This window comes from Rutilus rutilus (assembly GCF_951802725.1).
Source record: "Rutilus rutilus genome assembly, chromosome: 5".
NCBI classification, from domain to species: Eukaryota; Metazoa; Chordata; class Actinopteri; order Cypriniformes; family Leuciscidae; genus Rutilus; species Rutilus rutilus.
The window spans coordinates 851,349-865,664 of NC_140213.1; the positions used below are offsets into that span (position 1 = coordinate 851,349).

At 42.9% G+C, this 14,316-nt stretch overlaps 1 protein-coding gene across 4 annotated transcripts in view; it reads right to left on the bottom strand.

Moving 5' to 3' along the window:
- Positions 1–14,316, bottom strand: part of st7 (suppression of tumorigenicity 7) — a 45,221-nt gene that overhangs the window by 22,147 nt on the left and 8,758 nt on the right. For all 4 annotated transcript variants that reach the window (XM_084409129.1, XM_084409130.1, XM_084409127.1 and 1 more), the window contains 8 exons: positions 13,543–13,625; positions 12,955–13,114; positions 12,808–12,862; positions 7,902–8,017; positions 7,737–7,812; positions 6,071–6,225; positions 521–618; positions 125–239 (listed from right to left, as the gene is read on the bottom strand). In XM_084409129.1, coding sequence (XP_084265255.1) covers positions 125–239; positions 521–618; positions 6,071–6,225; positions 7,737–7,812; positions 7,902–8,017; positions 12,808–12,862; positions 12,955–13,114; positions 13,543–13,625 — 858 coding nt within the window. The remainder of the gene's footprint in view (positions 1–124; positions 240–520; positions 619–6,070; positions 6,226–7,736; positions 7,813–7,901; positions 8,018–12,807; positions 12,863–12,954; positions 13,115–13,542; positions 13,626–14,316) is intronic.

The following is a 14,316-nucleotide window of genomic DNA, read 5'->3' on the forward strand; positions in this document are numbered from 1 at the left end:
TCAGGACAGAGTCTCTCCTCTCATATCTTCATGTTTCCTCACAATATTCTCATGCAATACAATACATGCAAAAACATCTGTAACGATGTGTGTGTGTGTGTGCGTGCGTGTGTGTTGGTCGTACCGTCGTACTTGGCGAGCACGGCCTGAACATCAGCGTAGTTCTGCAGCTCCAGAAGAGACTCCAGCAGGTTCTCATGAATATTGAACATGCTGAGTAGAGGAAACTCCTTCATTAACTGCAGGAAACACAGGAACAGCTCACATTCTCCACCACTGCAGACTGTGTGTGTGTGTGTGTGTGTGTGTGGTTTAATTGAATCATGGCTGCACCTCAGTTAGTCATTATGTTCAATAAAACAGCAGGCCGTCATTAATCTGACTGTTCAAGATATCTACAACTATATAGAGAACTCTCACTGAATATCACTTTCAGTTTGCTGATTCCATTATTACTGAAAATGGCGTTCATATCTTCTGTGTGGATCAGAGTGTGTGTCAAGAGTCAAAGGTCACTCACGTCTCGCATCATCTTGACGGCTTCTCGCGTGCGGCCGAGCTTTCTGGAGCACATGGCAAGTCTTCTCTTGATGTAGACTAACACGTTTGTGTCCCTTCCTACGAAACACACACACACACACACACACACAAAGAGTAACAAAATATAAATAAAATAAAGCTAAAATTAATGTACAATTAATTGCAAAAATCCATGATTGTCATAAAATAAGCTTAAGAAGCAACAGATTTTCAGCAGCACATATTGTCCACAGCGACTCCTACTAAAGCTGCAGGTATTCTGCGTTAGGGTTAGGGTTAGGGTTAGTGATTGCAGTTAGGGTTAGGGTTAGTGATTGCAGTTATTCTGCGTGTGTCAGCTCGTCATACAGGTTAGGGTTAGGATTAGTTATTGCAGTTAGGGTTAGTTATTGCAGTTAGGGTTAGGGTTAGTTATTGCAGTTATTCTGCATGTGTCAGCTCGTCATACAGGTTTCTCTTTGCGGTTCACATTGTTTTGTCGTGGGGGTGGAGTCAAGGGACTGGGGCGTGTCCAAAAGGCCTGGCCACGCCTCCCTCGAGATTACATCATCATCAGCTCGTCTAAATGTGGATTAACGCATTTGCTTCGGTTAAAGTAAAAGATCAGTTTTATTAGCCATAGGCTGCTGTTTATTTCTCTCGATGAGCACGCGTTCACCCTGCCGATGGATTCTACAGCTGCAAATAACCCATTCAGCTTTTGAATAAATAATTTCTTTAATTAATCAGATGAAACTTTTTAAATGATGAATTATTCAAATTCATATTATTCATTAAAATATTAATACATTTTAATCCATTATTTTTTATTTATTTTTTATTCCACATGCTGCCCAATGTTGTCCTCCAAACAAAGTGCAATATAAAGCCTGTGAATGTATTTATGTAGGCTATGCTACACATTATGTGCAAAACAGGCTTAAAATATAACATTTTAAACCAAAAAAGTGCTTTCCATTTTAAAGTAGAAGTTAAAATAACAAACAAAAGCTCAAAATGTGAGTTTGTAGGAGGTTTAAGGAACACACATTCCCTCATCTGAACATTTATAGGCTACTCCAACAATATTGACAATTTACTGTTAAATTAAATTTAGGTTTAATATTCTACAAGACCCTTCACAGCATTAATATACATCATGTAGCATAATGTATATTTCAGTCAGAATGATTGCGCTCCGTCTGTTTGACACGGTGATCCTTCATTGAACTTGAACAGAGACTCGCTTGTTGTCAGGTTATGCAAAATGGAAATACTTGCGGGACTTTCTAACATTAGGCTATAACCAAAAACATAAGTTATGCGCTGAGGAAAACCAGAGTTTTTCTGCTTTGTTTGAAATGCAGACAAATAAAGCGTTCTGATGTTTCAGTCGAGATCCGCCACTGTTTTCCTCAAGCCTTCGATCCATAGAAATGTGTTATTTACTACTGTAAAACAGACGGATTATTGTTGAGGATTATTTCATTATCAACTATACTCAATTATAGGATTAGTTGTTGCAGCCCAAATTGATTATTTTCCTTTCATAAATAATACTTATTGCCTACATCACAGTACGGTGGATTATGACATTTATAAACGAGATGCTTTGATGTTGGTCCAGCGGCACAGAACCGTTGTAAGACCACAGCCGGGGAAATGAGTTACAAACCCGCGCAGGTTCAGCAGGAGTGAGACTGAGATACTGACGACTCGTTTCAGGTCAGAACCGCTTCTTTCTTTTAGGAGACAAAAACTCCTTTTCGCACTGGAGGAATGCGTTCATAGGTCCTATAACTTTTGGCAGAAGCACACGCTCTGTGTAATGGCACCGCAGACACTGAGAATAAATGTAGTTATAGGAAAACTTTTTTCAGTGTGTGTGTGAGGTGAGGTCAGGTGTGTGTGTGTGTGTGTGTGTGTGTGTGAGGTGAGGTCAGGTGTGTGAATGAGGTGAGGCCAAGTGTGTGTGTGAGATGAGGTCAGGTGTGTGTGGTGAGGTCAGGTGTGTGTGTGAGGTGTGAGTCGAGGTCAGGTGTGTGTGTGTGTGTATGAGGTGAGGTCAGGTGTGTGTGATGTGAGGTAAGGTCAGGTGTGTGTGTGAGGTGAGGTCAGGTGTGTGTGTGAGGTGAGGTTAGGTCAGGTGTGTGTGTGAGGTGAGGTCAGGTGTGTGTGAGGTGAGGTCAGGTGTGTGTGTGAGGTTAGGTCAGGTGTGTGTGAGGTGAGGTAAGGTCAGGAGTGTGTGTGTGTGTGTGTGTGTGTGTGTGTGTGTGTGTGAGGTAAGGTCAGGTGTGTGTGTGAGGTGAGGTCAGGTGTGTGTGTGAGGTGAGGTTAGGTCAGGTGTGTGTGTGAGGTGAGGTCAGGTGTGTGTGAGGTGAGGTCAGGTGTGTGTGTGAGGTAAGGTCAGGTGTGTGTGTGAGGTAAGGTCAGGAGTGTGTGTGTGTGTGTGTGTGTGTGTGTGTGTGTGTGAGGTAAGGTCAGGTGTGTGTGTGTGTGAGGTAAGGTCAGGTGTGTGTGAGGTGAGGTAAGGTCAGGTGTGTGTGAGGTGAGGTCAGGTGTGTGTGTGAGGTGTGAGGTGAGGTGTGTGTGTGTGAATGATGTGAGGTAAGGTCAGGTGGGTGTGATGTGAGGTAAGGTCAGGAGTGTGTGTGTGTGTGTGTGTGAGGTAAGGTCAGGTGTGTGTGTGAGGTGAGGTCAGGTGTGTGTGTGAGGTGAGGTTAGGTCAGGTGTGTGTGTGAGGTGAGGTCAGGTGTGTGTGAGGTGAGGTCAGGTGTGTGTGTGAGGTTAGGTCAGGTGTGTGTGAGGTGAGGTAAGGTCAGGAGTGTGTGTGTGTGTGTGTGTGTGTGTGTGTGTGTGTGTGTGAGGTAAGGTCAGGTGTGTGTGTGAGGTAAGGTCAGGAGTGTGTGTGTGTGTGTGTGTGAGGTAAGGTCAGGTGTGTGTGTGAGGTAAGGTCAGGTGTGTGTGATGTGAGGTCAGGTGTGTGATGTGAGGTCAGGTGTGTGTGTGAGGTTAGGTCAGGTGTGTGTGAGGTGAGGTCAGGTGTGTGTGTGTGAGGTGAGGTCAGGTGTGTGTGTGTGAGGTAAGGTCAGGTGTGTGTGAGGTGAGGTCAGGTGTGTGTGTGAGGTGTGAGGTGAGGTGTGTGTGTGAATGATGTGAGGTAAGGTCAGGTGGGTGTGATGTGAGGTAAGGTCAGGAGTGTGTGTGTGTGTGTGTGTGTGTGTGTGTGTGTGTGTGTGTGTGTGTGTGTGTGAGGTAAGGTCAGGTGTGTGTGTGAGGTAAGGTCAGGTGTGTGTGATGTGAGGTCAGGTGTGTGTGTGAGGTAAGGTCAGGTGTGTGTGTGTGAGTGTGTGTACACACAGGGTGTGTGTGAAGCGTCTAGTGCAGTAGTGTAGTGGTGCTGGTAGTCACAGCAATGGAGAGATGGAAACATCTGTGACCAGGCCGTCTGTGGGCAATAGCAGGGGCATATCACTCCTTTCTGTTGGTGGTAAGGTCATGGCCAAGGTGCTGCTTCAGTGACTTATTAACAACATCACTGAGTCAATAGCCGCGTTTCCACTGTCGGGCCAGGGCCGGGCCAGGGCTTTAAACGGGCCGTGCCGGGCTAATAGCCTCGGGCTAATAGCACCGGGCATGCGTTTCCACTGTCGGGCCAGAAGCTCCACAGCGCTTCACTAAAACACGCCCGTAACACGCCTCTCTGGGACAACGTCACACTAAACCATCATTTCACCAACAAATGGAAGTTTTATAAGAAAACTAATCAGATATCACTGGAAACAGCGTTGAAAACAAACACGATAAAAGCGGCCGTTTGCTAGCTTTTTTTTTTTGTTTGTTTGTTTAGCAGCTACTTGAATATTTAAAACCCAAGCATCGATGTTTTACCACAGGTTTACAATAAAAAGTGATACATTGATCATAATGAATTAATTTATGTAAAAATTGCACATTAGTCACTCAGAAATAAATTACTGTTAGGTCTATTTCACAAAAGAAAGAGGACACACTTACTTTTTCAGTCGCGTCTGTTTCTTTATCTGGTAACTTAGTTACAGGACATATTTACATCACATTTAGAAAAAAATTATAATTTCTACAAATATATGCCATACGACCTGAGGAGCTTTAGCACTCGACTCCCATACAGATATTTTCAGTCAGAGAAACAGAGGAAGCTCCCGAAAAAAAAAAGTTACTTTATTTTTTGATAGTCCGGTTTAAAGAGACGAGACGTAGGCTATGACAGATAAAATAAAAACATGACTGTGATAGCCTTTAAGATTGGTCTGATTTCTTCAAGCGTTCGCTATGTTTTTTTTTTTACTATGCGTATCTTCAAGCGTTTACTATGGTAACGGCTAGCGCGCATAGTCTTTTGCATCACAAACAGAAGGCATTCAAACATGAACGCGATTTAAATTATTTTATTTTTAAGTCTTTAATCTGACAGAATCATCCGGCGCTGCCGTCTCCCAACGGTAAACTCCTCCTCTGTTGGTAACCACTCCTCTAGCCCGAGCTGGCCCGCTTTGGCCCAAGGTATTCGACGGGCCAGAAATCCTGGCCGTTGGCCCCGAGTAAGCCCCGATCAAGCCCTGGCCCGACAGTGGAAACGCGGCTAATGCTGCCAGAATCACAGAGCGGGTTTAGAAAGAACAGGAGCACGATCGACATGATCTTCACAGCCCGGCAGCTTCAGGAAAAGGGCCGGGAGCAACATCAGGACATGTTTATGGCCTTTGTCGATCTCTCCAAATCATTCGATACTGTGCAAAGAGAGCTCTTATGGGCTGTCCTCCACAGGTTCGGCTGTCCCAATAAGTTTGTTAACATCCTCTGCCAGTTCCATGATGGGTTGATGCTCGGGTGACCACAGGCGGACAAGAGTCCGAGCCCTTCCCTGTACACACAGGGGTGAGGCAGGAGTGTGTGCTAGTGCCAGTGCTCTTTAACATCTTCCTCCTGTGTGTCACCAAGCTTCTCCACAACCAGATTGAAAACAATAGTGGTGTGGCAGTGGACTAGATTAGATGGCAACCTCTTTAATATTAGGAGGCTACACGCAACCACAGACATCTGTAGAGAGCAGGTCCTGGAGCTGCAGTCTGCAGACGCCTGTGCTCTTGTGGCCCATACTCCGGAACGGTCCTTGCTGTGGCAGTGAGGGCTGACTGTCAACTCCACCAACACAGAAAAGGTCTGCCAGTGGAGTACCATTGCCCCATCCACATTACCACTGTTGGAGATGAACAACCATACAAGCCACCTCTACCGAGCCTGTATCTCTCCAATGCCAGATCCCTGGTGCATACAACGGATGACTTGAAATCGCTATGTTCGTGATTGCTGTGTTTTGATTATAACTGAAACCTGGTTTCACCCGGGGTTACCCGATGCTAGCACGCAGCTAGCAGGTCGCGCTCTGCTTCGCTGGGACAGGACTGAGGACTCTGGTAAGAGAAGAGGTGTTGCAGCTGCTGACTGCGCCGTTAACAGATCTCTCTCAGTGAGGTGTGTGTGAGGTCAGAGGTCAGGGGTCACTCACTGTGCTGGGCCTCGTACTGGGCCCCGTGGTGCTGCAGCTGCTGACTGCGCCGGTAACAGCTCTCTCCCACCTTCAGCGCCTGCTTGAAGAGCTTCTCCGCCTCCACGATCGTCGTGGCCTCCTCCTCAGCCAGGAGAACATACGCCGTTGCACACCTGCCACACACACAGCAGTGCTCAGAACACACACACACGCTAACACAAACTCTCCCTCCACTACGACAAGAGTTTAGAGCTGATCCAGGGTTTGTTGATCAGGAATTCACATCATAATCTGCCAATCATTCTGTCTGCCACTGTAACTAAACAGCAACAACAACAGTAATTGACTTCCTGCGGGACAACAGATAATATTCTAGTGTTGTTATAAGCGAGATTGTTAGTATAAAACTGTCCTAACCAGACAAAATGTGTGATAAAAGGCAACTTTCCCACGTTAATCAGAGTTTTCATCTGTGTTGGGATTCTATTTTAGAAACGGTTTCTATTTCTGTTACGTTGATCGAGGCTGGAACAGCAACATACAAAGTGTGACTTCAGGAACTGATTATGTGCTTTATTTAAGGTTAAAAGCGTCTAGTGACCTGATGAACGATGAATAATTTACCTCAGATCGGTAAACATTCAAGCTGTGAACAAACAAGTGTATTCTATGACTCAGTATGTACTTCTAACCCTCTGGTGCTCTGCGTGTCAGATCGATATTTTTATTGCAATGAAATTAATGTACTATATTTTAGTTCGATAATATTTTTTGTTTAATATTTTGTATTTTTAGGGGATTTTATGGTACTAAATTATATTTACGCTGTATTTATAATCCATTCATTCACATTTTGAACATTGACCTGAAAATTAAATTTCCAACTTAATCTGTGGTAAATCTTGAATGCTTTAGAGCAACAGACTGAAGTTTGATCTCTTTTCAAAGATGACACTTGGCAGATTATTGCTGAAGTGAAAAACGTTTAAAAAAGTGAACTTAAAAAAAGTTACAGAATTTTACGTTTATGGTTATGAAAAATGTTGAAAAACATGTTTTACTCTAAAACTGTGAGAAAACCGAAGCCATACATCGAAACAAGTTGTGTTCCAAATTTGAGTTTGATATCTCAAAAAATGAGCTTTCAGTCAGATTGTGTTCGGCTGCAGTACCAAACGCTTCCACTAGAGGAAATTAGTCTCCCATTCATTTCTAATGCGCTCATTTTGACCGCAAGGAGCTCAAGTGTGACTATTTTTTTCAGGACCATTTAACCTGTTAGAAACATGTCCATAATTTTTTTGTGTGTGTTAACACAGCAAGTGCCAAAACCTTTATCAAGTTTCGTACCATTCCGGTGAAGAATCGGTTTTATTTTAAAACCAAATGTAACATTTTTCAGTCAAAAATGACCGAAGAACAATAATGTCAAAATGGTATAATATTTATGAATTTGATTATATATTTATCCGTTTGGTTGCGAATACTGTGCGCTTGCAGTGAAGCTCCGCCCACACGCTCTTCTGATTGGCTGTGGTTTGTGACTGATTTGTCTGGTTAGAAGCACAGATTAAACATGCTGGGAATACAGGGGATTTCTGAAGGAGTAACTCAGGCTAGATCCTTCTATCTGAGCTATCAGTTGTTCAGTGCATGAGTGTTTGCAGTGCAGATCATCACTCACTCCTCCAGATCCAGAGCTTCATGAGCCGCCGTGATCCGAGCCTGAGGATTCCTCTCTCTCCAGGCCTTCTGCATGACTGTCAACACACACACACACACACACACACACACACTTATGCAAAGGTCTCCTAGATGCTGTGCTGAATCAGTAATGCTGTGCTCTTACTGGCGTCTGCAGGCCGCAGGTGATCAGAATCACAGGTGAAGAACGTCTGATGATCCTGCGCTGATAGATTCATGTCGTAGTATGTGAGCGGCTCTCGCCCCGTTACCCATGTGTACCTGCAGCAAACACACTCACATCAGTTCAGTTACTCTCAACATCAGTTACTCTCAATGTCAGTTACTCTCAACATCAGTTACTCTCAATGTCAGTTACTCTCTCATCGTCAGTTACTCTCAACGTCAGTTACTCTCATCGTCAGTTACTCTCTCATCGTCAGTTACTCTCTCATCGTCAGTTACGCTCAACGTCAGTTACTCTCTCATCGTCAGTTACTCTCTCATCGTCAGTTACTCTCATCGTCAGTTACTCTCAACGTCAGTTACTCTCATCGTCAGTTACTCTCTCATCGTCAGTTACTCTCATCGTCAGTTACGCTCAACGTCAGTTACTCTCTCAACGTCAGTTACTCTCATCGTCAGTTACTCTCAACGTCAGTTACTCTCATCGTCAGTTACTCTCAACGTCAGTTACTCTCAACGTCAGTTACTCTCATCGTCAGTTACTCTCAACGTCAGTTACGCTCAACGTCAGTTACTCTCTCATCGTCAGTTACTCTCAACGTCAGTTACTCTCATCGTCAGTTACTCTCTCATCGTCAGTTACTCTCTCATCGTCAGTTACGCTCAACGTCAGTTACTCTCTCATCGTCAGTTACTCTCTCATCGTCAGTTACTCTCATCGTCAGTTACTCTCAACGTCAGTTACTCTCATCGTCAGTTACTCTCAACATCAGTTACTCTCAATGTCAGTTACTCTCTCATCGTCAGTTACTCTCAACGTCAGTTACTCTCATCGTCAGTTACTCTCTCATCGTCAGTTACTCTCTCATCGTCAGTTACGCTCAACGTCAGTTACTCTCTCATCGTCAGTTACTCTCTCATCGTCAGTTACTCTCATCGTCAGTTACTCTCAACGTCAGTTACTCTCAATGTCAGTTACTCTCAACATCAGTTACTCTCAATGTCAGTTACTCTCTCATCGTCAGTTACTCTCAACGTCAGTTACTCTCATCGTCAGTTACTCTCTCATCGTCAGTTACTCTCTCATCGTCAGTTACGCTCAACGTCAGTTACTCTCTCATCGTCAGTTACTCTCTCATCGTCAGTTACTCTCATCGTCAGTTACTCTCAACGTCAGTTACTCTCATCGTCAGTTACTCTCTCATCGTCAGTTACTCTCATCGTCAGTTACGCTCAACGTCAGTTACTCTCTCAACGTCAGTTACTCTCATCGTCAGTTACTCTCAACGTCAGTTACTCTCATCGTCAGTTACTCTCAACGTCAGTTACTCTCAACGTCAGTTACTCTCATCGTCAGTTACTCTCAACGTCAGTTACGCTCAACGTCAGTTACTCTCTCATCGTCAGTTACTCTCAACGTCAGTTACTCTCATCGTCAGTTACTCTCTCATCGTCAGTTACTCTCTCAACGTCAGTTACTCTCTCATCGTCAGTTACTCTCAACGTCAGTTACTCTCATCGTCAGTTACTCTCTCATCGTCAGTTACTCTCATCGTCAGTTACGCTCAACGTCAGTTACTCTCTCAACGTCAGTTACTCTCATCGTCAGTTACTCTCAACGTCAGTTACTCTCATCGTCAGTTACTCTCTCATCGTCAGTTACTCTCTCATCGTCAGTTACGCTCAACGTCAGTTACTCTCTCATCGTCAGTTACTCTCAACGTCAGTTACTCTCAACGTCAGTTACTCTCATCGTCAGTTACTCTCAACGTCAGTTACTCTCAACGTCAGTTACTCTCATCGTCAGTTACTCTCAACGTCAGTTACGCTCAACGTCAGTTACTCTCTCATCGTCAGTTACTCTCAACGTCAGTTACTCTCATCGTCAGTTACTCTCTCATCGTCAGTTACTCTCTCATCGTCAGTTACGCTCAACGTCAGTTACTCTCTCATCGTCAGTTACTCTCAACATCAACATCAGTTACTCTCTCATCGTCAGTTACTCTCTCATCGTCAGTTACTCTCTCATCGTCAGTTACTCTCAACGTCAGTTACTCTCTCATCGTCAGTTACTCTCAACGTCAGTTACTCTCTCATCGTCAGTTACGCTCAACGTCAGTTACTCTCTCATCGTCAGTTACTCTCAACATCAACATCAGTTACTCTCTCATCGTCAGTTACTCTCAACGTCAGTTACTCTCTCATCGTCAGTTACGCTCAACGTCAGTTACTCTCTCATCGTCAGTTACTCTCTCATCGTCAGTTACGCTCAACGTCAGTTACTCTCTCATCGTCAGTTACTCTCTCATCGTCAGTTACTCTCAACGTCAGTTACGCTCAACGTCAGTTACTCTCTCATCGTCAGTTACTCTCAACATCAACATCAGTTACTCTCTCATCGTCAGTTACTCTCAACGTCAGTTACTCTCTCATCGTCAGTTACTCACAACGTCAGTTACGCTCAACGTCAGTTACTCTCTCAACGTCAGTTACGCTCAACGTCAGTTACTCTCTCATCGTCAGTTACTCTCTCATCGTCAGTTACGCTCAACGTCAGTTACTCTCTCATCGTCAGTTACTCTCTCATCGTCAGTTACTCTCAACGTCAGTTACGCTCAACGTCAGTTACTCTCAACGTCAGTTACTCTCTCATCGTCAGTTACTCTCTCATCGTCAGTTACTCTCAACGTCAGTTACGCTCATCGTCAGTTACTCTCTCATCGTCAGTTACGCTCAACGTCAGTTACTCTCTCATCGTCAGTTACTCTCAATGTCAGTTACGCTCAACGTCAGTTACTCTCATCGTCAGTTACTCTCTCATCGTCAGTTACTCTCAACATCAACATCAGTTACTCTCTCATCGTCAGTTACTCTCTCATCGTCAGTTACTCTCAACGTCAGTTACTCTCTCATCGTCAGTTACTCACAACGTCAGTTACGCTCAACGTCAGTTACTCTCATCGTCAGTTACTCTCTCATCGTCAGTTACTCTCAACGTCAGTTACTCTCAACGTCAGTTACTCTCAACGTCAGTTACTCTCAACGTCAGTTACTCTCAACGTCAGTTACTCTCAACGTCGGTTACGCTCAACGTCAGTTACGCTCAACGTCAGTTACTCTCTCATCGTCAGTTACTCTCTCATCGTCAGTTACTCTCTCATCGTCAGTTACTCTCAACGTCAGTTACTCTCTCATCGTCAGTTACTCTCTCATCGTCAGTTACTCTCAACGTCAGTTACTCTCAACGTCAGTTACTCTCAACGTCAGTTACTCTCTCATCGTCAGTTACTCTCAACATCAACATCAGTTACTCTCTCATCGTCAGTTACTCACAACGTCAGTTACGCTCAACGTCAGTTACTCTCATCGTCAGTTACTCTCTCATCGTCAGTTACTCTCAACGTCAGTTACTCTCTCAACGTCAGTTACTCTCTCATCGTCAGTTACTCTCAACATCGGTTACTCTCAACATCGGTTACTCTCAACATCAGTTACTCTGTTACATCAGTTATTCTGTTACATCAGTTACTCTCAACATCGGTTACTCTCATCGTCAGTTACTCTCAACATCGGTTACTTTCAACATCAGTTACTCTCAACATCAGTTACTCTGTTACATCAGTTATTCTGTTACATCAGTTACTCTCAACATCGGTTACTCTCAACATCAGTTACTCTCAAAATCAGTTACTCTCAACATCAGTTACTCTCAACATCAGTTACTCTCAACATCAGTTACTCTCAACATCAGTTACTCTCAACATCAGTTACTCTGTTACATCAGTTACTCTCAACATCAGTTACTCTCAACATCGGTTACTCTGTTACATCGGTTACTCTCAACATCAGTTACTCTCTCAACATCAGTTATATCAGCTTATATATACAGTACCAGTCAAAAGTTTGGAAACACTACTATTTTTAATGTTTTTGAAAGAAGTCTCTTATGCTCATCAAGCCTGCAGTTAAAAAAAAAAAAAAAAAAAAAAAAAAAAACTGTAATATTATGAAATATTATTACAATTTAAAATAATGGTTCTCTTTTTTAATATACTTTAAAATGTAATTTATTTTTGTGATGCAAAGCTGAATTTTCATCAGCAAGTACTCCAGTCTTTGGTGTCTTATGATCCTTCAGAAATCATTCTAATATGATGATTTGATACTCAGTTATTATCAATGATGGAAACAGTTGTGCTGTTTAATATATTTTTTTGGAATACTTTTTTCAGGATTCATTGATGAGTAAAACGTTAACAGCATTTATTCATAAAAACAGCATTTATTCAAAATAAAAACATTTCTAACAATATAAATCGTTACCATCACCTTTTATCAATTTAATGCATCCTTGTTGAATTAAAGTACTAATTTCTTTAAAAAAAATAGTTATTGTTCCCAAACTTTTGAACGGTAGTGTATATTGTTACAAAAGATTTCTATTCTAAATAAATACAGTTCTTTTTAACTTTTTATTCATCAAATAATCCTGGAAAAAGTATCTCAGGTTATAAAAAAAATATTAAGCAGCACAACTGTTTCCAACATTGATCATAAATCAGCATATTAGAATGATTTCTGAAGGATCATAAGACACCAAAGACTGGAGTACTTGCTGATGAAAATTCAGCTTTGCATCACAAAAATAAATTACATTTTAAAGTATATTAAAAAAAGAGAACCATTATTTTAAATTGTAATAATATTTCATAATATTACTGTTTTTTTTTTTTTTTTTTTTTTTAACTGCAGGCTTGATGAGCATAAGAGACTTCTTTCAAAAACATTAAAAATAGTAATGTTTCCAAACTTTTGACTGGTACTGTATATATACAGCGTTTACCGGACAGTTAAAGATAGACTGGCTTGTTTTGACGGTCACTCACCGGTTATATTCAGCTCCTCTGAACAGATTGAGCGGATTTCTCCAAACTTTACACTCTATACACACACACACACACACACACACGAAAACATCGTTAAACAGACTCATAAACTCTGACAGTGGCTAGTGAGGGTGATTGACAGCTGACCTGAGACGCTCTGCCGGCTGGAGTCGGCGTCTCCATTACTGGCACTGGTGTTGCTGGGAGAACTGGTGTCGACTCCACCTAGCAGAGGACGCAGGTGACTGACCGAAACCTGCTCGATGAACGACGTCCCGTACTTCCGGAAATACCACCACTCGAAGATCTGAGACACACAACATCATGATCACACGCTCTTCTGAGCAATAGCAATCATTAACACGCAATAAACCATTTCTGCACTGATTCAGACTTCACAAATAAACCCACAGAGCTGCTTTTACTGACAGAGTCCCTGCGGTTATTCAGTTGAAAGGAACTAATTCCATAAAACAATAGAAAAATACAGCAGTTTAAAAGACGTTTCACATTTTCATGAGCTAAAAACGTTTCTGGTAGCTTTTCTTTTCTGGTAAACACGTCAGAGAGCTGACTAAATAAACCGTCGTCTCCTCGCATTAAAAGCAGGACAGGCCAAGATATGTTTAATAGAAAGCGGATCATGCGGAACATAAATAAATATGGATCTTTCAGCAGAAAAGCATGAGTGAGTGTTGAATGTCCTAAACGTGAAGCTGCTTAAACGTAACTCACCAGAATGAGTCCAGAGATGAGGGATGAGGTGCCCGTCAGCGCCACGTAGAACTTGGGGGTCAAAGTGTTGAGGAACATGCTCACTGCACACACACACACACACACACACACACAGAGAGATAATCAGACATCAAACACTGACATCGACAGCATGAGATGATCAGGCTTACTCATTCATTCATGTAAATGAAGTTCTGACAGCACAGACTCATGTGTGTTCAGTTTCAGTCGCTCTGGAATCCGCCTGTGTGTGTGTGTGTGTGTGTGTGTGTTCAGTTTCAGTCGCTCTGGAATCAGCCAGTGTGTGTGTGAGTGTAAACCTGAACATGACACCATCACTCATGACATCACATCCTGTTTTTTTGTTAACATTGACCACGGACTCTCACTTTACAGACAGAAACAGACTAAACACTCTACTGAATATCTTAGTTTATGTTGCGCAGAAGAACCGGGTCTGGAAAGACGTGATGATGACACACTTATTTTTGGATGAACTTTCCTTTTAACTGTAATGAGTGTTAAAAGAGCGACAGGTGAACTGCACTGACACGAGACGAGACGAGACGAGACTATCGAGGAGCGACACACTCGATTAGTGACACACGGCGTCCGTCCGACAGCAGCTGCACTCATTCATTCAGCTGGAGAGACTCTCACACACACACAGAAGATCCATTCATCACACACTCTATCTACAGGCCTCAGTCTCTCTCACACACACACACACACACACACACACACACACAAATTTCTGTGTAGCTGCTTTAAAAA